General features: G+C 36.5%; 1 protein-coding gene across 3 annotated transcripts in view; it reads right to left on the reverse strand.

Moving 5' to 3' along the window:
• The window catches only part of ebf1b (EBF transcription factor 1b), a 136603-nt gene that overhangs the window by 41616 nt on the left and 69828 nt on the right, over nucleotides 1–25159 (reverse strand). For all 3 annotated transcript variants that reach the window (XM_058758318.1, XM_058758319.1, XM_058758317.1), the window contains exons 7-8: nucleotides 6468–6549; nucleotides 2845–2986 (exon numbers count right to left, since the gene is read on the reverse strand). In XM_058758318.1, coding sequence (XP_058614301.1) covers nucleotides 2845–2986; nucleotides 6468–6549 — 224 coding nt within the window. The remainder of the gene's footprint in view (nucleotides 1–2844; nucleotides 2987–6467; nucleotides 6550–25159) is intronic.

Raw genomic sequence — 25159 nt, forward strand, 5'->3', positions numbered from 1 at the left:
ATAAGGTATATAGCACATTAGTGCACACCATGGACAGATTGCATCCCCTTTCCATGTCCCTAGGGTTTGTGCTTGGTGCTCTGGGACAGAGAGACCATCTTCCGCTGGGATGCGCTCAGCTGAGCCATTTTTCCTGCTTTCCCTTTCTTATAAACTCATTTAATGCTGTAGGCTGGAGTATTTGGGGTCACACACCAACCTCCAGCTCCAGGAGATAAATACATCCAGCCAGCCAGTTGTTGTTATCGGGGTTGCACTCATTGAGTTTATTCTAACTGCTGCTGTCTTAATGAAACATTTCAGACCTGATCTGAGGTCAGTTTGGGGCCTATTAGAACCTCAACCATGATAAGCCCAATTAATATCATCCCTTTGCTCATAATTCAATCTGCACCTTATAAACAATATGCAATTAAATAACAGCAGTTACATGCACTAAACAACAATGGAAGAAATGGGATGTGGTATCCTTTTCACCCATTTTCTGAGCCGCCAAACAGAAAAACTAAAACTTAACAAGCACCACTAATTAAAGTTGTGGATTGAACGGATGTCCTGAGCGTATCCATCTGAGATGTAATAAACTGAAACTCTAACCAAAATAAAAAAACAGAGGCTTACTGTCAATACAAACTGTAAATCTGTACTTTCTGTCTTTCATCCAAATGCAAACAGACCTCCTGATAGCGCTTGATGCCGCCAGCACGCGGCCACAGACCCCAAGAGACCATCACAGCTTATCACACCATATTCATCCACGACCGTAAATCACCACATCATATGTTCTGTTCTTCCATCCAGATCCAACAAATTTCCCTGGACATCTAAATCCTTGACAAGCTAAATGGGACACTGATTGGATTGGTCAGACGTCTAGATAAATACTTCAAGAGTCTTTGTAAAGCATGTCAGTGTGAGCTTGGTCTTGCACAGATGGGCTCGGGGAAAGCTAACGCTAAAGCTAAACTCCACCAAGAGAATCTACAGCCATAAAACACAAATAATCAAAAACACCCTATCCAAATGAATACTTTGTGAATTTTTAAGAGCTTTAGCGAATGAGGTAGAAATGGCATTCTGAGACAATTTTTGTCACACATTATTTAAGCGAGGTGTCAGTCGTCAGTAATCCAATGTGATGGATGTGGCGTCAAAAGCGGGATTTTCCGCTGCATTACGTCAGCGGGATTTTAAGGTGAATTTATACTGACAATGCTAAGAATATGCAGTGTGCATTAAAGCATTCATTTTTTGCCATGTCTGTCAAAATGAAATAGCCATGGACAAAATAAACATTTTAGAGATGGACCAATCACAGAGGACGCCAGAATGTTTTTTTTTTTTTTTTTTTTAAATGTATTGGTTTGTATTATGCAGCCATTTGTATTGGTATCCAAAACCATAATGGACAATATTGAGTAAACTCATTCAATCCCGTAATGCACCTTAACAGTGTACAACCAATGTGCGCTCAACAGTTGGCTGCTAGAAAATACCCATGCACAATTAATTTCCACTCATTTTCTGAATGCAAGCTCTTGTTTTTATTCACTTATTCAATTAACTATATTAGCAAAGTAGCCAAATGTAGGGAATAGCGAGTGAGTATAGGGAAGCTAAACTTATAGCTTAGCTTAATTAGCAGTTTAGCAGTTTTCATGTAATATGACGGATAAAGAAATGCTGACTATATAATGTATAATTTATTCAATACTGAAAAGCAATTAAATTGTTTGAGATTGTTCTTTACCCTGCATTTATTTGTGCTATGTATGCTTTTTGGGGTATCATGCTATTAGCTTAGCAACATGCTAGCAACAAACCCCACTGGATAGCAACTCCACTGGAATCAAGTCTCCATGTTAGAAACAGTACTTCTCAGTAGTACCTTACCATATAAAAACTATAGTACATGAATATACCTCATGAAAATTAACCATGGTTTATTGTAGTAAACGTGTAGTAACCATGTTTTTGGTGTATTTATTACCATTTGTATAACCACAGTTTTACTACAAATACCACGGTTAAACTATGGTTAGCAAAACCATGGTTAATTTGTGGTGACCATGGTTTAACTATATAGTAACCATGTTTTTTTGGTTTTATTTGTAGTACAACCATAGTCAATTTTCATTTGGGATGCTAATCAGTACCATGGTACAGTAGCTGTCCCATATTTAAAAATCTGTGCTTTTGAGTTTAATATATCTGGCTCTGTGCATAATTTTTATCCTCTGCATTCAATTAAACCCCGCCACAGTAATTTCTGCAGATGGAGGGATGGGTTAAAGGAATGAGGGAGGGCACAGGTTAGTGCTTTAATTAATCTCTGCTTCATCTTTTACTCTCTCCGCACCACTGGAGAAGTGACTTAAAGGGCCAAAGCTCACGGACGACTCCGACAGCTAAGCGTTATCTCTCAGCAACTCATTCACACATACTGGATGGAGTTTAAGATTTTGTATCAACACACTATTAATAAAATGTAGACTTGTGTGTGTGGTTATTGTCAGAGGCTTGCAGAGGCTTATTGCATATTTCATCACAGTATAATAAAGTGTGAGTCTACATGATCTGTCAGGGTCCCTGTTCACAAACTAGCCAACCTCATCTTGCTCCTTCTGACGCCATTTTTCGTTTCTTCCTGTTGCCAACCAATTGGGACGGGATGAGTAGGCAGAAAAGACTTTGTATTTTGAATCAATTCGTTCAAATCAACTGTCCGATTCATTAAAACGAATAAGACTTCCCAATTCTATTTAGCAGCCAATTCAACAGAAAGAAGTATATACAATCCCATTTGTCTGCTAAATTCTTGATGTTAAATCTTCAGTAACTCACCGTGTTCCAGATATGATGGTGTTCCCTCTGACGGGTCCAGTCGCCGAGCTCTTCTGCCATGTTTGGAGTTGTTGTGCACAAACATATTATCCGAAACAGCCAGAACATGTCCTTCTACGCTCACTGTCGTCGACACAACCACCTGTGAAAAAAAGCTTATGGGCATAAATGACAGAAAAAGATTTTATTTTGTCACTTTGAAGTAAAGTGTGTAATTTTTGTGCCGGCAATAACCTGAATTGAAGCCGCACCTCACCAGCGGCGCTGCGATAAAAGCACTCACAGTCTATAATCATTTCCATGCTGTACACTAATTAACACCACACACAAACACACTTCTCTGCCTTTCCCACAATGCCCCGCTCTCTCCGATTGATTGCTGATAGAGGTTGGCTCGGATTAATTCAATTAAAAAGCGGTCAGTACTTGTGCGCACTGAGACAATGCGAAGAACGTAACAAGTGTTGGAGGTTGCCATTATGACTGGCACAAACGGGCCCTCTTAAGCTGCAGAGGCCCCCTGGTACCCCACATAGAGCCTTTTATTTCAATTGCTGTTGAGCTTTGAGAGGACATTCTGCCTCTTCAAAAAAGAAAGGACTTGGTGAAGAGAGGTAAGTCTCTAAGGGACGTGACTAAGCATATACTTACACTTTCATTTCATTTTCTCTCCCTATCTCTTTTTTACTACTCACAGTCCTTAATGCTTCTTTGAGTTGTGATTCCCTTTAATATCTCAATTGTTGCTCCTAGACAGCAATGAAATGGACATTAAAGAGACAATTCACCCAAAAATGAAAATTACTCCATCCTTGGTGTATATGACTTTCAGACAAATACAGTCAGAGTTAAAAATATCCTTTCTCATCCAAGCTTTATAATAGCAGTTATTGGCAGTTGAGATTTTGAAGCCCAAAAAAGTGCATCCATCCATCATAAAAAAAAAACTCCAAATGGCTCTGGATTTTTGAAAATTACCTTTCATGCAGTGTGTAACACAGCTCTAAGTGAATGAAAACATCCTGCGAAGTTTGAAATCTGAAAGTACACCGTGTATAAAGATATTGTCTCTCAAAAGAAAGAGTCGACTCTGAGTCATTGAAACGAGTTGTTTTTAAAACGAATCTTAAGCCGTTTCATGTTGAGGTCAGCATGAAACATTAGCATATTGCCGGCCCACTTGTTGCCACTAGGTGCCACTTTTGGAGCGTTAAAAATAGCTGTTTCCCTCGTAACGGCTGTACACAAAGCAGCACTGCACACTGCTTTAAATGAAATCGACTAATCACCGCAAATTAGCGTCACACAAAGGAGGGGTTTGGAAAAATGAATCGTTGAGCGAATCGTTTGGGAGTCGTTGAGCAAATAAGGTAAAAATAAATGCATATTATAAGAAAATGAAAGTGTTTTTTGACCTTGCATGCATGTCAACCTGTTGTTGGGGACTCCCAAAACCAAAATATGAACCTTTCATAACCCTTTCATAAAACTTTATAAACAGTAATCTTCAGCTTCCTCTAACTGTAGTATGCATGTTCACAAGAGAGTGGCGCTCCAGCGTATGACGTAGGACTATTGTTGTCAAAAGTACCGACCGCGATACCATTCGGTACTGAAAATTTAAAAACGGCCATTTTGTGTTCACGTGCTCAACAGATTAGTCTGTGATTGGCTTCAATGATCAATGAACCGCTCGGTGAAGAGCGTGAAGCGATGATCATTGAAGCCAATCACAGACTAATCTGTTGAGTGCGTGAACACAATGACCAATCAGCGCTGTTTAAGGATCCGCTCAACAGCGCTGAAATCTTAGCGGGAAATGGACGTTTTTAAAATTACAGTACCGAATGGTATCACGGTCGGTACTTTTGAAAACACTACGTAGGACGTAGGCGTGGTGTAAGCTTTTCTCACTGGAGCTTTACGCTACACCTACATCCTACGTCATCCACTGGAATGAATGAGTGTACAACAGTTAGTGGAAGCTAGAGATTATGGTTTATAAAGTTTTAAATATAGATATTTTGTCTTACATAAAGCATAAATTCACTTCAGAAGGCCTATACATATACACCTAGGATGCCTTGAGGGTGAGTGAAACATGGACTAATTTTCATTTTTGAGTGAACTAACCATTTAATCCCCCAGAGCCGTGTGGAGCACTTTTTATGATGGATGGATGCACTTTTTTGGGCTTCAAAATCTCAACCCCCATTCACTGCTATTATAAAGCTTGAAAGAACCAGGATATTTTTGAATATACCTCTGATTGTATTCGTCTGAAAGAAGAAAGTCATATACACCTAAAATAGCTTAAGGGTGAGTAAATCATGGAGTAATTTTCATAATTGGGTGAACTATCCCTTTAATTATCCTGCTTCTCAGATTTTTCTCCTGAGAAGAGTACTTTAGTAATCACATGTTTCTCCTTTAAAGTTTAAGAAGAGATCTGAACTAAAATAAAAGCTCAGAGATCTTAATACGAGCTCAAATATTTCTCACTTCCAAGATCACATCTGACCAATTAATTTGAGCTAAGCAAAATACATCACATTTACATCTCTGTTCTCTTACTGTATCTCAACATGTGTCTTATTTGTTGTTCTCCTGTAAGGAATTTTAGAAGAAACATCTGAGACTGCAAGAGGCCACCGTACTACGACTTCACATTGTGTATGTGTGTGATGGAAAGTCTCTTTCCTGCATTCTTGCACGCTCGGTGTAAAATATGACTGCGTTCTGCTGCTAATTACACAATCACTGTGAGTTCACTCGTAGAGCGCTGCAGATGATTCGTTTATAGACAGAACTATACCGACAGCTGCTGAGATAATATCTTACTTCAACACTGAATACTGATCCAAAACGGGCTGATATTTTGGAGCCAACTCAATAAAACCTGTAGGTAGCTTTGAATCCACTTCAGACATTCTGTTATCTAGAAGTAACTTTGCAACTACATGTAACTTTGCATACTAAACTTATTCTACTAACCCTAACAGAACATCAGCAGAAAAGACAATCAGACCAGACCTACAGGCTGTATCGGTATCACCACAACGACAAATTTTATACTTTTTGTCTAAAAGATTGTTATAAGAAATTAAATTAAATTCATGTTGTTTTTAATGATCCATGTCTGATGACTGTTAGAACAGTGTAAGGACTTAACAAGTAGTGGCAAGAGACAGTGAAAGTGTGTGTGTGTATACTTGTGTGTAAGAGTGTTGTGAAAGCAGCAAGGGTCACATACCAATGAATGACTAGAGGTCAAGGTCTTGTGTTTCTTGCAAAGTAGTGATAGGTTATTTACTCAATGTCTTACACTCAAACACACGCGCACTGCGTGAGTGACACTGTTGTGCAATTATGCAGAGTGTGTTTACAGGCTCGGAGCCAGATTTATAATACCATCAAATGCTGAAGAGAGTAAAACTACACACAGATAAAGAAATATTTCCCACATGAGCACCGTTACTCCAAATATTCTACACTAGTATACAAAAACAAAGGCGAAAGCAGACTAAGAGAGTTGGAAACACTGAGTTAGAAGGATGGATGGTTGGAAAGTGAGAAGAAGTAATGTGCTAATGAATGAACAGTTTAAAAGCTAAATGGTTTACCTGAAAGCGCCGCATGTCCCGTGGATTTCCTGCATTCTTCAGGCAGTTCTGATTGCATTTCAGGAAAAACTTGAGAAAAAATCTGCAAAAGAAGAAAAATTATTAGTTAGTGGTGGTTTGAAGGAATCCATTGAATGTTCTGAAAAGCTAATACAGAATAGATAAACATTTAAACACTGTAAATAGGCCTGTTGACCAGTTCTCAAGTTCACCAAACCTCTGACAGTGAAATTAGACAGATCCAATTAGGACCAAAAATGGTGATTCTGATGCCACAGGAGAACCTTTGTAAGTTCCACAAAGATCTTTTGATTCTAGTTCTTAAGAAAACATCTATACTGGTACCTTAAAGATCCCTTTAAATAGTTTGATGAGCGCAATTTTCGTATATGTTAACATACTTCTTGTTAAAACAGTAACTGGGGGTGGGACATATAATAGTTTTTTGACTTTTTTATAGTGAATAGCACACTTGAAGTGTATTTTATGAACTTTTAGAATTATAGTAGCATATCAAGGACACTAAAGTTTATAGACACACAGTAAAAGCATGTTTTTAATTTCTGAATTATTGCTTTTGAGGGACATAAGTTGTTTGCCATAATATTATATTAACATTTATAAGGGCAAAAAAACACATTTAAGAAAACATCAACAAAAAGTCATATGTTGCAACAACTAAATAACTAAAACAAAACAAGCAAACAAACAAATAGAAAATCCAATCTTAAAATATATCTTACACAAGCCACCTGAAGACCCTTATGATTGTGTGTCAAGGTCAAAAAGTATTGTAAAATATTAGATAATTTAAGCTTTTTATGATACGGCAATGTTAGTTCAGATTGTAAAATGTCCAAATATTTTATATATTTATAAATTTGTATATAAACTAGTAATTCACTAAACTAAACTAAACTAAACTAAACTAAACTAAACTAAACTAAAATAAAATAAAATAAAATAAAATAAAATAAAATAAAATAAAATAAAATAAAATAAAATAAAATAAAATAAAATAAAATAAAATAAAATAAAATAAAATAAAATAAAATAAAATAAAATAAAATTAAATTAAATAAAATTAAATAAAATTAAATTAAAAAATTAAATTAATTTAAATTAAAGTCTTTACCATGAGAAATATATTTACTTTTGTCCAGATAATGAAATATCTGAATAACCCTACAAAAAAGGTTCTTGATTTAAAAAAGGTCGAACCACTGTACTGAAGGTTGAACCACTGAAGAACCACTGTACAACATTTTTAAAGAGACTATGAGCTTTTACACATCCTAAAAGTTCAGTAACACAAACACACACAGCAACAGGCAGTGTGCTGAAATGTGGAGCGTCCATCTGTCGTACGGGGAAACGCTGCTAAGACAGCTCGCCGATTCAAAGACACACACACATACACACACGGAGTCCCATCCAAACAGAAAAACATGTCTGTCTCTCTCATAATCATGGTAAGCAGAAAGCGGGCACATTCATGGGCACTAGCACAAACCCTTCACTCACAGACTGGCATTAGAGCTGTAACAGCACAATACCAGCTGCTCTGACTGGCATACAAACAGTGTGTGTGTCTAACTGGATAATGCCATGGCACATACCCGTCTGTCAGGACCTTTTTTCTCATGTATTTCTCTCTTGCCTCTTTGTTTGCAATTCTGTCTGTCTCTTTTGTCAATATGACACTGAATGTGTTAGAAAATGAATCAGCTTTTCTTTCTATAACTCTGTTTCAAACACACCCACGATTGCTCTGTTCCAAAAGCATCATTGCGACAAAAGGCTGTTTCAAAAGGTTGGTAACTTAATTATGCTGCCTAGTAAGACACCTCATTTTAGCCAAATTTGAAGGCAGCATCATATGTATCCTTTACAAAAAAAAGCAATCCAAGAAAGCACTGTTAAAAAGATACTCGTAATTCATTCAAAACTGTCAAGAATGTGCAATTTGTGAATTAATTAAAAGTGAAGTTAGAAAATCTGTTTGCAGATGCCACTTAGTTTTAATATAATGGACATAGAGTGTGACTTAAGTGTCCAGATACACTGTAGATGTGCATTTGTGTGTGTATATCCATTTTGATATGTGCTTTTATAAGAGTCAGATTAATATCAGGAGGCTGCTTAATACTTTTGACCTAATGTGGCCCGACAAGCCCAGTTATATGGCAAAGAGCACTCAGGTGTGTGTGTATCATCTCATGAACACACACTCACACACTCACAGTCATCCTACAGTTCCATAATTGAAAGGACCTTGCTGTCGTCTTCAGTTAAGGGCACTCCAATGAAGGCCAATTACTAGAGGGGTTGAGTGTGGAGCCGTACTTACTTACACGAGCTAACAGTGAGACACCTGTGACCTCTCTAGAACAGATCACAATATACCACCGCTGATGAATTCAGGAGAAAAACAGGAGGATACACCAAATAAAACAAACCTCCTTAGAGTAAAATAATGGATGGGAATGCAGCAGCTCTTCAGTTTTTATTCAGGGTCTTAATTTCTGCACATTCTGTTGCCTGGATCGATTAATTTATTAAGAAAATTCAGTAAAAGTGTAATTAATTTACACAATGACATGTATATGATTAGTATGTTTTTGATCATTTTTCTTTGACATATCAAATAATTGGTTATGGCAAGGCTAGTTCAGGTTGTAGGTTACATCTGGAACATGAACAACACGATGAATAAACACTGTAAAAATGAAAAGTGTTGCAAATAATCTACTAGCCATGAGTTTCTTAACTTAAAACCCATTTCAATCCTATTTTGTCTGCTGTAGAAAATTCAGATTATTCTATTCTATTCTATTCTATTCTATTCTATTCTATTCTATTCTATTCTATTCTATTCTATTCTATGTGACCCTGGACCACAAAACCAGTCTTAAGTCGCTGGGGTATATTTGTAGCAATAGCCAAAAATACATTGTATGGGTCAGAATTATCGATTTTTCTTTTATGCCAAAAATCATTAGGATATTAAGTAAAGATCATGTTCCATGAAGATATTTTTGAAATTTCCTACCGTAAATATATATATATAAAACATATTTTTTGATTAGTAATATGCATTGCTAAGAACTTCATTTGGACAAATTTAAAGGCAATTTTCTCAATATTTTTTATTGTTTTGCACCCTCAGATTCCAGATGTTCAAATAGTTGTATCTCGGCCAAATATTGTCCTATCCTAACAAACCATACATAAATGGAAAGCACATTTATTCAGTTTTCAGATGTATAAATCTCAATTTCAAAAAATTGACCCTCATGACTGGCTTTGTGGTCCAGGGTCACATATTATCAATCCAATCATTTAATTGTGATTAGTAGATCAATAAATGCAAACATCTCTTTTAAACTAAATTCAAATTTCACTTTTTAAAAATTCTCTTTGTAAACATTTGTAGTTTTGTGTGTCTATAATGAGTATAATTTAATAGAGAGGGAGAGTATGTTGAAATGAATCACAATGGCGTAATTTAAACACTCACGGCACAGTGTTATTTCAGTGCGTTTAGTTCCTGGTAAAACTGTATTGCGAGTGACTGACGATGAAGAAGCAGGATTTTGCATTTCCTGAAATTCAGTAGGGCTGATATCATGATGAGAGAAGCTTTTGCATGAGGTAATCTAATTTGGTTACTAAATGCAAAACAGCGGCCATAGCTGCCTGTGCCATATTCCTGTATGGTGCGAGCCACACCAAGAGTAAATGAGCCCATGTGAACAGCACAGCAGCATAAATTATTCACGGGCTGAGATGGCAATTATGGCTCTGAGCACAACCAACATTAATATTTTATGAGGGCTAACGCACACTTCCAAGTGAATCAGAAAGAGAGAGAGAGAGAGAGAGAGATTGGGAGAGGGGGGGTCTTCCCTATCCACATTCTTTGTATTTTTTGGGTCTCTCTCTCCTTGAACTCACTCACTTGGGTTCTTCCTCCTTCAGCCTCACCAACTAATCTATTCTGCATGATTTAAATTATGCCATTCACTATTGCCCAAATCCGTAAAAAGAGATTTAAAGTTGTGTTATTACACATTTATAACATAGTAATAAAGGAGTTATACCATGCATTAACTGCAAATATTGTGCATTTCTGAGCATTTACACATTTTGTTTTATAGCATGTGTACATAAAATTGCATTTAAAATTAAACATGAAAAATGTGAGCAGATCAATCAATTTGTTGAATACTGTAGAATTGGCTCCCGATGTAGTGGTGAGAATGATGCTGACAGCAGCAGTCACATGATACCACTATTGCAACAGTGTCAATACCATCATGCCAAGAGAAATACTAGGCATATTCTTGTGTGCGTTTACATATTGTGTTAGTTAAACTGAATGCAGAACAGACCATATGGTCCCACCTTGTTCTCTTACGCACACTCTCTATACCCTATAATTGACCCAAAACTGTAAATTATGCCACTATCAGTTATTAAACAATATCAGTGTTACTAATAGTCTGTTATCTAATTAGTGAAATCTCACTTATATCACACATCATGCGCTGAAAGCAATCGAGAAATATCTCACTGTTAATGTTAAGCTTAAAATTGTCATGATTTACTCTAAACCCCTATGACATATAGTTTGCAAATCTCATTCTCGCTCATAATATATGTTGGGCCAAGTCTGATGTCATTGTCATGAAATATAATTGGTTCTGCATTGTCAGTGTGTCAAACCTGGTGTAATGCATTTTGACCAGCCGTATATTAATGTATGAAGATCATTTTGAAAATTTTTGGTGCTTTTTAAACATTTTCAGTATTTGACAGCTCCTTGCTACTTGGGAAAGAGCAGCATGAACATTTCACATAACATTTCCTTGTGTGCTCCAAGGAAGAAAGTAAGTTACATGGGTGTCAAATGACATGAGGCTGATTTCACTTTGCAATGAGTTATTCCTTTAATGCCAGTTCCATGACTCAAAAAAGGGTGTGACACGATTACTAGGCGTGATGTCACTCAAACGATGATGTCATGCCATGATTAAATCACTGCTATGGAATGACTCACTCGTAACTCTTGCTATTATGTTTTTAGATGAAATTTCTCTCTCTCTCAGTTTCAAATACGCATAAATGCAACACCAGCCACAAAAAAAAAAAACTAAACAGAAAGAGAAAATCACACGGGAGCATCATTTAACACAAGCAATCCTTAATATGCAGGACTGGTAATTGCTCACCCCAGTGTGGGAACAGAGAGCTGTCAATCAAACCGAGAGGTCCCTGGAGATATGGAAATCAAGCTGATGACTGGTTCACCTGGATCATATTCATGCTTATATTCGGTGTTGTAGGCACAGTTATTCTATAACAAGACACCTTGTTGGACTGCTGAGTTCAACTACCTTTTTTGTGGTGCTAATATAACTACTTGAACTAGAAACACAAGTAGATAATGAATTTGCATGTTGATGGTTTGTAATTTGTTGTTATTGTTGGGTTTCACATCCCTTTGAGGGATCCTTCAGGATATTTTATCAATGCAAAACATGGAAACAGTATTTTCAATTACTTCATTAGTCAAATCAAAAGATTGATATAATTTTCTAAATAATTAAAAATATTTTAAATATTTAGATGTTAAAACATTTATTTTAAAATAAAATATTCAATAAATACAAATATTAAAAATACTAAAAATAGTAATAATACAGTACTTCATGAATTAAATGAAAAGATTACCAACATTTTCTAAATAATTAAAAATAATTAAAATATTTGTAAATGTATAAATAAATTTTAAAAAAGCATTTATAAAAAAATACAAATATATTTAAATAGTAAACAATTAATATAAATAGTAAAAATGCTTTAAATTACACAAAGACAGCATCCACTTAAGTACTGGTACTTTTGACATCCTTATTACAGGCATCATCTTGCATTGACGCAACAGGAAATTGACTCTTTAGCCAAAAGCACACACACAGTCCATACTTTCACCTGGCAAGAAAGATGACCTGACCTCTGGAAACCTCTTTGACAGAGTCCCCAGCAAACCAACCCAATGATAGAAATAGAGTAAAAAAAAGAGCAAAAATAGTCTGAGAGAGAAAGGAAAAGAGGGAGACAGGTCTCCTTTAGTGTCTATTGTAAAAGGCTGAAGGCAAACAACTCAATAATTCATGAGAGCAAGATTGATTTTGGGGGCTAGCTCAGGGGGTCATGGGGGGCTGGTGTGGTGGTCTAGCTGGGAAATCATTAGCCCAGCTAACACACACACACACACACAGAGGCAGGGCTGATTAACGGTTAGCAGGGCTGGGAGGGTCCCGTACCTTGGGGGCTGGCAGATTTACTACTTTTGTTTTCTTGCACACAAACACTGGCTTTATACCTCTTCTTTGTCTGTTTGTCTTCTCTGGGGAAGTGAATTGAGTGGTGGGTTAGTCCAGGGCGAGAGACAAGAGAAAACAGATTCAAGCAAACTGGGAGTGAGAGAGTTTGTTTGTTTGTTTGGCTAATGGTTGTGTTGATTTTTGTTTTGTCTTCATGTCTCGTGTTCAGTCTTTTATTTTGAATTTATTTAGGCTCTTATTGTGAAAGTCTATCTTTTCTTTCTTTGCTTTCCCTTTCCAGTGTTATTCCATTAGGATTTTTGTATATAGAGCTCTCTTGTCTGGCTGACATGTTAAAATAATCGTATTTACGAGATTTACGACTTTCCTTTCCTTTGTTGATGCATTTCCTATTGAAACAGAAAGTTGGGGAGGAACATATTAAAAGGCAATTTACTAGCAAAATTTAACCATCAGGTTTTTATTTATGTGACAGCCATAAGCCATGGTATTGGTAGGAGGGGCATTCTCATTCTAGCGACCGTTTGATTGGACCAGAAAATTAGATACGTCCACAAGTGCAACATGAGTCATCAATAGTCTTGGTCTGTTTTCCCAAAAGATACTGTAATTATTATTATTATTATTATTTTACGCTAGCATATAATTCAATAGTAATACAGTAATAGTAATATAATAGCATAGTAATATAATATAATAATAACAGACATGGACTAGAAGCTATAAAACTCAATTTTCAATTCATGGGATCTTTAAACAGTCCTAACAGAAGCTAATGTTGGAACAGTGAATGTTTAGTTTGTAGGCATTTAACTGTTTATGTACAGAAAATGCTAATCATATTGTTAGTTTAGGAGCTGTTAGGCTTGTGTGGCAAAACTGCATTTCCCATCATTCTCCAGGATAGCAGGATAGTACGGTAAAAAAACAAAAAAAACAAAAAACAATGATAAAGCATGACTTACATTTCTAATATAAACCCCTTGATCTTTAATTTGGGGATAAATAACAAAAAATAGAAATAGAAATTTAAAATTGTCTATTTCTAAACATTTGCCATGTGTTGAAAGCACCAGATAATATCTGTGAATCTCCATGATTTTATAGCTTTTTATAGCTTTATGGCTAAATTATGTTTCATAATTGACAAATTTTGCAACATTGATAATATTATTATACTGAACAGAATCAACACTGAACTGACTCGAGGTGAATGACAACACTATTGTCTTCTGTAGAGCTTCTAATAGCTGAACTGATCTTGTTTCATAACTGATGAACTTTACTACAGTTAATGAACTAAACTCAATCAACACTGAACTGACTTGTGCTGAATAATAAAGCTATTGTCTTCTGTAGAGCCATTTTACAACAGATCATGAATTTAGTTTATGTCTTTAATTTTGCAATTTTTCCTGTTTATTACTGTGAAGTTGCTTCGAAAGAATTTGTATTGTATAAAACGCTAGATAAATAAATGTGACTTGACTGTTCAAATCATGCATATTTCCTGTGTTGAATCTCACTTTTGTTTTCATATATTGAATAGTGCTGTCAATCGATTGAAAAACTAATTAATCACACATTTTTTTCTGAAATTAATTGCGATTAATCCCACCTAACATTAAAGTTTTTAAATATACCTTTATATTGCAATAATTTCACATTCAATCTTCAAATTAATGTGCAAACAACATAAAGACAGTATATTTTTAATATTTGTTTAATGGCATCTTTTTTATGACTGAAGGCCAGTATCAATGATACCAATACGGATTTGTGCCCCTCAGCAGAAATATACAGAAATTGAATAAAGTTATCAAATACTAAATTCTAAACTAAATACAGATGAATCCTTAAAACTATGAAAGTTATTGATTTCCTCTTTTTTCTTTTGTTCTTGATGAACAGACATCACAGCAGTTGGTTATTAGTTTGTTTTGGCTTCTATTTCTTTAAGAGCTGTCACTGCTTAACGTGACGTGGATCTGACACGCATCGTATTTTCTCTCAACTATACCTTTTCTGACCCATTTCAGGTCGGACCCATTTCAGTCTCTTCTAATGAAGTGACGAGTTGAATCGGGTGCGTTAGATGAGGGAGACAGTGATAGGATGTTCCAGGACAGTTTTGAAAACCATTTCAGAGAAATGTTCTTCATGTAACTAATATATAACATATAACATGCATACACAGTTTTATGACAGCTTAAATCGCCTTTTTGGTAACTTCATGACTTAACTGATCACTACATTGCATGCTTGCAGTTTCTTTCACGATTTGATATGAAATGATACAAGCTATGCAAGCGCTGGCGCCTTTGTGCGTGTAATTGAAGAGAACGTGCTGCACAGTACAGTTTCCGCACTGAAGTTGGAAGTTGGAACGCGCGGCTTAAAGGTCTCCTGTTTGATGTGCTCGTAAAGATGTTCTGCGACTGAATAAATGCACTTCTTGTCAAGAAAAAAGAGACAGAATTAGCAGTTATGAGTAGGGTGGCCAACCCTAGGCCCCGCCCCTGTGTTAACGGCTTTAAATAATTTTAACATGTTAAACTGAAAAATGTAATCGCCTGCGTTAACGTGCTAATTTTGACAGCACTAATATTGAAAAGGTTAATTTTCACCACTGATACTAATAAACTGCACTTGGGGTTTTGATGTGTCTCCACAGGGATCGAAAAATATGCCTCATATGGAATGTAAAATATTGTACCTTGTTATGGCACATCCAGCAATCATTACAGAATTGAAACAAGTCCCTGCAGTGTACACAGAGCCCATCTCGCACAGTCTATAACACAAGACAGCTAACCAACTCTATGCTCCAGGCATGTGAACGATTTTTTGCACGTGTCAGCAGACAGCTTACACAACGCTGAGAGGCACTTTCCCATCTCCACCAGAAATCGGCTATCATATGTCTCTCTCCACATATCAAAGGTGTAGATGTGTGTGTACAGCTGTACAAATGCTCGCCGGATACACATAACACCCTGAATATGGATGTTTCCACGTCATTCTTCTCGCAAATATCAAAAGAGCTTGAGGTGGCGTCTGATGAGACACACTCTTTTGTCATTGCTGGCTCCACAAATAATTCATAGACAGCAGAGTGAAGTCAAGGAACTGAGAACTCATACTGACAGCCACTACATCCACATTATTCCACCTGTCTTATCCTGTCTTCAGCAGAGACAAATAAAAGGACAACAAGACGGATTCTCGCTCTGCCTGGTCAACTGTCTCCAGATGATGACCTCATTCATGGTCCATCTGATCAGATTTGGCAAGAGTTTGATTTGCCAGAGAAGAGAAGGTATTGAGGCTAATGTGAGAGTCCCTCAGATTAGGAAAAAATGCTACGATTAAATGAGAATTAAAGTGCCCCTATTATGGGTAATGAAAGGTTCATATTTTGGTTTTGGGAGTCTCCAACAACAGGTTGACATGCATGCAAGGTCAAAAAAACTCTTTCATTGTCTTACAATATGCATTTATTTTTACCTTATTTGCTCAACGACTCCCAAACGATTCACTGAACAATTAATTTTTCCAAATCCCTCCTTTGCGTGATGCTAATCATCGGTGATTGGTCCAATTTTCATTTAATCTCGCTTGTGATGCCTGATAAAGCTGTGTTTGAGAGCGCAGTGCTGCTTTGTGTACAGCCGTTACCAGGGAAACCGCTATTTTTATCGCTCTAAAAGCGGCACCTAGTGGCAAACAATGAAGTTGCATTTTCAATCAGACCAAGGCGAAAAGACCAACAAGTGGGTGGGCAATATGCTAATGTTTCATGCTGACGTCAACATGAAACGGCTTGGGATTCGTTTTAAAAACAACTAGTTTCAGTTATTCAGAGTCAACTCTTTCTTTTGAGAGACAAACTTTGCAGGATGTTTTCATTCACTTTGAGCTGTGTTACACACTGCATAAAGGTAATTTTAAAAATCCATAATAGGGGCACTTTAAATGTGAATTTTCTTTCACATTGTTTTAATCAGAAACAACTTATAAAGTATCTAGAAACAAATGGAGATTTTCAAATTAGGCAAGTACACAGGGCTGGGTATTAAAATTTTCCCAAAGCTCTCAATTCTGATTTAGTAATGAAAACTTGATGCTGATTCAACAGATCAATGGATTCAGAGAGTTCGTTCAGTGAAGAGTCTGTTAGTCTGATTCAAAAAGTAACTCCAAAACATAATCTTTTTGAATGATTCATTAAAAGGATTTATTTGGAGTCATTTGTGAGTTGGACTACCCTGGATGTGGTGTTTGTTTATGATTCACTAAAAAGCGTAGACTGATAAGAGTCATTATTTTGTGAATCAGACTACATTTGCGTGCAGCCTGCAAGGACAACACAAAATATGGGTTTTCTTGCTTCTAAAACACTGGAAAAGATTAATTGATCATTCTTGGGATTTTAGGAATTGATTCTGATCATGACTAAATAAAAATGTATTATATTTGTTCTAGCCCTAACATCAAGACATTCTAAAGATCACTTTTTTTTTTCTGGTTAATTTTCACTGGCAGCTGTTCACGGTGAAACTCATATTGAACAATTCACATTCCATTCAGACGTTTAAAATCTTGCTTCAAATAGCTCTAAATTGATTTCCAAGCTGTCAACTCACAATTACCATAATTCAGATTTCAGACTGCATCATAAACGTCAAATATGTTTATATTGGCTGCGATTTCGTTGCTTCACAACATTCCACAACTTCATGCTAGAAACTTGTATTGCGCCAAAATAATACAAGGTATTAAACTAATCCAAGTGTATTTTAGTAGCACCCATATAATCTATAATGTACCGCCACTATTTTAAAAGTAGAAAACTGACATACATCACAAGATTAATACATTGGCGAACATACTCTACACAGCCACACTGTGAATTTTGCATGTTTATTCCATATAATGTTTGATAATGCCTTGGGATCAACTCACCAAGTCAAATTCCTAGAAAATCTTTGAAACTTACTCTTTTCTGATTCTAATCATGTTAACAAAATCTCCTAACAAGTGCTTTGATTGGCATTAGCTGCTTACGACTTCCCCTCACAAATCCCTCCTTTGGCTCCATCACTTGTGTGTGGACTTTCAGGTTCACTCTCTCTCTGCTCTGAACATCTGCTCGCTGTTGAACTACTGTTGGATTTGCCCATCTAGCTCCAAGAGCGCTAGTTAATTAGTGGATGGAGATTAGGCGGGATAATAGACAGGGAAAATCTCCTGATTATCTCGCAGAATCCTGGGAAAGAGTTGCATTATAGCGGAGATGCCATCACCTTCTTATTTGTGTCTGGTTTAATTACTGAGGATGGGTCACATTGAGAAGTGGCTCTGATAGACGTGGGATATGATCGGCACAGCTGAGGATCATTTTCCAGTGGCTAAATAAAGAATATTGCATAAAGGAGGGAGCTTGTAGAGAAAAAAAAAAAAAAAAGCTGAAAAGATTTGGTTATAATTGCCATGCTTGGTTTATTACTGGCAAATTTTTAGGTTCACTTTAAATGTGATTGGATTACACATAGCCACAGTTAAAAATGGTTTTACTGTCCACGTTCCCAAAAATATAAAGGTCAGTTTCCCACACTCAGATACAGCTTAGCCCCAGTCATAAATATGGCCAATGAATAATCATTATTATGCAATAAACCAGATCTAAAGCTGTGTGTTTTCAGGAAAGAGGCCCAAAAAAAGAATGGGTCGAGGATTGGAACAGATTCAAGATTCTAACAGACCAAATTCAGCCAAAAAGCATTGCAACCTATTAAAGGGCAATTGAGAAACGCATCTATGAAATTCTTAGATTTTTTATTTTTTTTTGGTGAACCAAAATTAGTATGATGACAAGTAACCCCTATGTTCCCTGAGGTAACTGTAAAATTACTGTAAAACTCTAAACAATTAATAAAAATGGTAACAAAAGCCTGTGTAAATAAAAAGGCTTATGCAAATGTCAATTCTTTGCATTAATCTAATTTGTTAGCAGTGTTTCACTATGCAGTCTGATGTTATAATTCTCTTCTCTTTACCCCCTTGTGCGCAGTTCATTATAAATGGCCGTGAGGGAAGCGTCTTTTATTATTTACAGTATTTACTTCAGGGGAAGTCATGGCTTGTGTCATATTTATCTTGCTGAAAAATGGGCTGAGGAATGCACTTCACCCCCTTTGAACACAAGGAAATGTAGCGTGCTACTGATACAGCTCATGATGGGTATAATTCAGTAGGCGAAGTGGATAAGATTTGTCTCAATTAATCTGATTGTTCACAGAGTTTTGATTGTCTACAGTTTTGTTTTCCAGTAAATATTTATAAACATTACTAGGAAAGGATTTACATTTACATACATTACCATTCAAAAGGTTGGGATAAGTAAGATTGTTTATATCTAAAAAAAAAAAAGGGGGTTATATTTATATTCAGCAAGGACACATTAAAATTTAAAAGTGAATTAATTTATAATGTTGCAAAGTAAATCTCTATATTAAATAAATGCTTTATTTTAAACTTTCTATACATCAGAGAATAATGAAACAAGTGAAAAACAACATTAAAATATAAATTTATATAAAATATAAATATAAAATAATATATTAGATATGTGATACTTTGTAAAAGTTTATTTTTATGACCTCATTAACATTTCTTGTTTTAAGTAAAAACTTATTTTTTAAGACTTCTAAAGACTTTAAAGATTCTAAAACAGAAACAATTTAAGATATCAGATGTTATTTTATATATTTATTATATTTGATTTGTAAATATATCCTGTATTTTCTTCAAATCAATACGGTTAATATGTTTAGTTTTAAGGATGCAGTACATACATGCAAGGGAGTTGTCCCATCTGGTATGGAGCAAATAACGGTGGGGGGAGCGTGGGATTTTACGAGAACCAGTGATCCACGTTATGACTGAGTGTGTGTATGTGTGTGTGTGTGTGTGTGTGTAACCCAAGCTGGGCACCAGAGCAGGCAGGTCTAGCGTTACACAGCCTCCAGGCAGCTACATCTGCACCAGGTCTTGTCCGACAATACACAGAGACTGCAGCCAAACTCTCACACACACTGACATCATCCAGCGGCGGCTTCTGCTGTATGTTACTCACACCCACCGAGCACAGGTAGCTGATACTGGAGCCGCACGGTCGTCCCACAGGACAAAATAGAAGAATCTGGGCCATCTTGATTATGATTATTCTGAACAACATAGTCAAATTTTATACAGTACAGTCTTAAAAATAAAAGTGCTTCAAAAGGTTCTTCACAGCGATGCGATGGAAGAACCATTTTTGGTTCCACGAAGAACCGTTCAGTCAAAGGTTCTTTAAAGAACCATCTCTTCCTTACCTTTTTATAATCTGAAGAACCTTATTCGCCACAAAGAACCTTTTGTGAAACAGAAAGGTTCTTCAGATGTTAAAGGTTCTTTATGGAACCATTTAGACAAAAAGGTTCTTCTATGGCATCATGAAGCACCTTTATTTTTAAGAGTGTATTGTAGTGTGCACAGTATGCCAGTAATGTAGTACACTCAACTTGACCTTCTACTACCAGTAACAGCAGTAATTTTTTTAATCTTGATTTTTCCAATGATTTGAGGAAGGAAATAGTGACGAGGAAAGCGATCACGTAGCGAGAGGTCAGCTTTGACCTTTGGATGTCAGGGGTCATGACCCCACAGAGGGCCTGGAATAATAATCAGTGTGACGGCAAACAGATGTCATTCATTTTCGTCCTGGTAAAATTTGTAAACTTGCGTTTCCACAAACTCCCTCTTTCTCTGAATAGCGCTGATGCTATAATACATCAATGACAACTCAAACCGGACAAAGAAGGCTGATTTTTGTTGTGGAACTCCCTTCTTTCCTTCTTTCCCGTCATGCCTGCAGGCTCTTTAAGGTGATAGATGGCGCTCTGTGTCTCGTGCCAACAGCACAGCCATGGCAGACCCCTGGGGAGGCTGAACCGCCATCAATAATACAGAGACCAGTACAGACTCTCAGTCTAGACGAAGAGAGGTAGGTTTGGACACTGGTTAGGTGTAGTCTGATCATGACATTATTATTTAGAACTGGCAAAATACCAGATACAAATCTGGGTCAAACCTGTAGGGGTTTTTTTTTTTTTACGTAAAAATGGCAGGGACCCCTAAGGATGGTGATCCCCATGCAAGGGATATTATTCCTAAGATACAAGGCAGCTGTATATTTTCAAGTATGAAGATACGTTGGAGAAATATTACTTTTGATATTATGAAGATATACACTTAAAATAAAAGTTTAGAGACAGTAAAGTTATGTTTTAATGTTAATGTTTTCATATTTAAAAAGAAGGCTTTTATGCTCACCAGGACTGCACTTAAAAAAAAAAAAAAAAAACAGTAAATATTTTTATTTTAATACATTGAAAATGTAATTGATTCTTGTGATTCAAAGCTGAATTTTTAGTTTTCAGTGTCACATGATCCTTCATAAATCATTTTAATATGGTAATTTGCTGCTAAATAAGCATTTCTTATTATTATCAATGTTTAAAGCAGTTGTGCTGCTTAATATTTTTGTGAAAACCATAACACATTTTTTTTTAAGACAATATTTATGTAAAATAGAAATCTTTTGTAACATTATAAATATGTTACACTTTCAAATTTTAATTAATTTGAAAAATATATATATTATTAATTTCTATTTTTATAATAATATTTAATCTTAAAAATGTACATACAATTTGACATTTTAAATTAAATGTAGATTTATTATGGTAACAAAATAGGGCTGCCAATAGAATAAAAGAAGTTTTATTTTAATCATATTTTTGATTAATTAAGTATGTTGTATTACAGTAAAATTAGTATTAAAAAAAAATTAAAAAAATACATTTTAAAAAATACCTAAAATAGTGTCCTAAACTGATATGTTTTGTTTTTAATTGATACAGTAGTGGAGAAAGAACAAGAAATGATATTGAGAAGATGGGGCAGGAAATGAGGCAAAGCATCAAAGTTCAGATCCTGTCATGGCATATAGGCATATAATCTGCCCAACTATGCCTCCAACTGATCAGTATAAGTTTTAGCCAAGTCCACTTACAGAATTACTCAGAATATCGGGGTAATTCACACTGATGTTTAAAAACATGAACCATTTTTGCAGCTTAGTGTCCACAAATGGGCTTGGTCTACATTATACACTTTTTTTATTTTCAAAAGAGCAATGAGGAAATGCACGTCCATGTTAATGTTCCAAAGATGAGCTATCACAGTGTTCATGGTATGACAGCATCATCTCTCAGTGGAATCTGAGGCTAGTGACAGGAAGAGTGGCCTCAGCACCTAGCCATTGGTTCATTTCTATTTCAGGTTCAATCTTTTATTTAGTCACAACATCCCAGTGTCATGAAATATTCATGGCAGCATGTTTCTCGTCTAATACCGCTCATGTCCTGTAACGCCCTGCCATCTTTAAATATTTCTCAGAACAAATGCACTCTAGCCTGTTCGCCTCGCTCCGCCTCTGCTGCTCACCTCCGCTGGACCTGCATGGGAACGGTCAACCGCTGCATTAATGGGTCAACCAGGACACGGATGGGACACTGCAGGGAGGATTTTATTAAAAATGTATCAAAATCACAGAATAACAGATTTGCGGATTTCTGTCTTTAGCAGTGTTGTGGAAGCAACTTCAGCTTCATTATTTAAGTAAAACCAAGATATATTATTAGTTGTTTAGCATCAGCATAAAATGAATCAGATTTCCCTGTGATATTCAAGCGATTTTTGGAGAGTGTTTCAGCTGGCTTGGTTGCGAGGCAACAATATACAGTAATATGACATAAGAACAACTGTTTTTTGCTGTTTCTGTAATACATTTACAGCTCAGAACAAGTTGAATCCCATGTAACCCATTTCCTAACACAAGTCATGGAGATTCCAATATGAAAACTGCAAGGTGGTAAAAAAAAAAAATCGGGACGTCACATAGCAAGGTAAGTCTCGAACATTGACTATGAATGCTGACAATATAGGCCAGTCTTGCTGTGGTCTACACCTCATTAATTTCAGCAGGTGCCAATCTGACAGGCTTCGGGGCCCGCTCTGCCTTTGCTGGGGTTTCCACAGGAGTCACAAACCCAGCAGAGGGGCTCATTTTTAGCCGTACCACCCCCCACATCCCTGCTACAGTCTCCACAGCTGACAGTGATAAATAGAGCTGTTAGGACTCAATGTGACAGTCCGGTCAGTTAAAGACTGTTACTGTATTTACATGCAACCTTATATTCTGTCACAAACCACTGAACAATGAAGCATAGTTGGGAAGTTTGCAAACACGGCTAAGCACATGCGCACTTCAAGTGGATTTAATCGGATTTTCTTTTTCATACTTAAATATTAAGCATTAAATACAAAACTGAATAGAGAGAATGTCACAGAGAATGGTATTTTTTTATATGGCTTGTTGAACTATACTAAATATTCATTATTATTATTATTATTATTATTTGATTATAATACTAATTTTATTACAGTAAAATAGAAAAGGAAACTCAACTCAATATTATTAATAAAATATTAAATTATTAGATTTTTATATAATAAACAACAACAACAATAATAATAATAACAATTGTTATTATTATTATTGTTGTTAGTAGTAGTAGTAGTATTGGTTAAAATACTCATTTGTATATTACAGTAAAATAGATAAGAAAACTTCATATCAAAACATGACAAAGTGAATGGGGAGACATTATGTCTATATGAGTCTATATGGTTTGAGGTACAGTATTTCAATATTTGAAATAAAGTACCCTTTTCCTAAATTTATTTTTGGTTACGTGGCAATAGCAGATGAGATTGAATTTAGTTTTTTTGTTTTTTTATGAGAGTTTCCCCTCTTTCCGCTTTCCCAGTTCCCACTCGCACTGAACGACCTTGAAAATCTGCAAGCTCGACAGGAGCTTTAAGGATTTTTAAAGGGCTGATTTCATCACAGACGTGTCGACTAATGACAGGATCACAGCTTTTAAAAAAAGACAAGAGGCGTGGGGGTGGAGGGGGAGCCATATCAAAAAACAAACCACTCAGACGCTCTCCTTTGAAACACGATACCGGTGTCCTCTACAAATTGTGGGTCAAACCCAAAAACCGGAGAGATAAAAAGGGTTAAAATGATGTAATGGCAAAGCTGTTCATCAACGTTCACACACACAAACTCGGCGCGCTGGCAGCCCCCTCTGCCGCGCCGGCGTCACCCATGCCGGTTTTCGCGCCAGCTGACGCAACGGGGGAGCCTTTCTCGCCGAGAACTGGGAAGGAGACAGGAGAGCGAACGGACGGGTGGCAGAGGACGTGTTGCGGCCCCCGCCGTGTTTGTCAAACAAATTAAACGTGTTGGAGATTCCTCACCTGCCTTGCGCACCGCTGCCGCATATGGCCCACCCGTTCAAAATAAGGAAATATGCATACATTAGCATACCTAATAACCAAGCCTCTCCATTTAATATGCAAATGCGCTGAAATATTACTGAACGCCGTCTGTTCTAAATGAATAAATTTGAATTGCAATTAGAATAATCCTTTATAATTAATGAAAACTGTCAATTTTGGTTCAGGAGTAATTTGATTAACAGGATGATGGGATGATGGTTGGGGCCAGTGTGGGGGGGAGGGAGGCAGACGGGGGAAACGGCGGCACCGTGACTGTTCATGGGCGGCAGGGAGGACCCCTTCATTATTGATTACACTGTCTAATGAACCCTAGGAGAACGGCCTAGGCCACGAATACCGGCTGATTTGATAGGCCAGCCACTGAGGTGATGTTTGAGTTAATCAGGGCAAAGCCGACCCCTCCGCAACCCCCCTCTTTCGCCCTGTCCTCTGTAGGAATTTGGAGGGAGTCATTAAAAAACCATAAAGAAAGACGAAAAAGCAAACCGCCACCCTCACAGTAGGTGACCTCATTCCTGACTGCCAAAGACAGCAACGTGTGTGCTGACGTCATCATTGAATCGCATACATCATCATTGCGTTTTTAGTACATTTGATTATGCATTAATTTTTATGAGCTGTCTACGTCATTTAAGCACACAAGTTTTGATTAACGCAAATTTGCATGGTACCATTCCCTATGCGGTCAGCTCATTGCATTGTAGGTGTTTAGCGAACAAAACCCAGGGGCTTTCTCATTGAAAAAGCTGGGCGAAAAAGTGACGCAACTGTTCATTGAATTTGACCCAACATATTCGGCAAAATTACGACTGCGTTATGGCTCAAAATGAATTTCGGGATCATTTACATATAACAGACGCC

The sequence above is a fragment of the Onychostoma macrolepis genome, chromosome 21 (genome assembly GCF_012432095.1).
Source record: "Onychostoma macrolepis isolate SWU-2019 chromosome 21, ASM1243209v1, whole genome shotgun sequence".
In the NCBI taxonomy this organism is placed as follows: domain Eukaryota; kingdom Metazoa; phylum Chordata; class Actinopteri; order Cypriniformes; family Cyprinidae; genus Onychostoma; species Onychostoma macrolepis.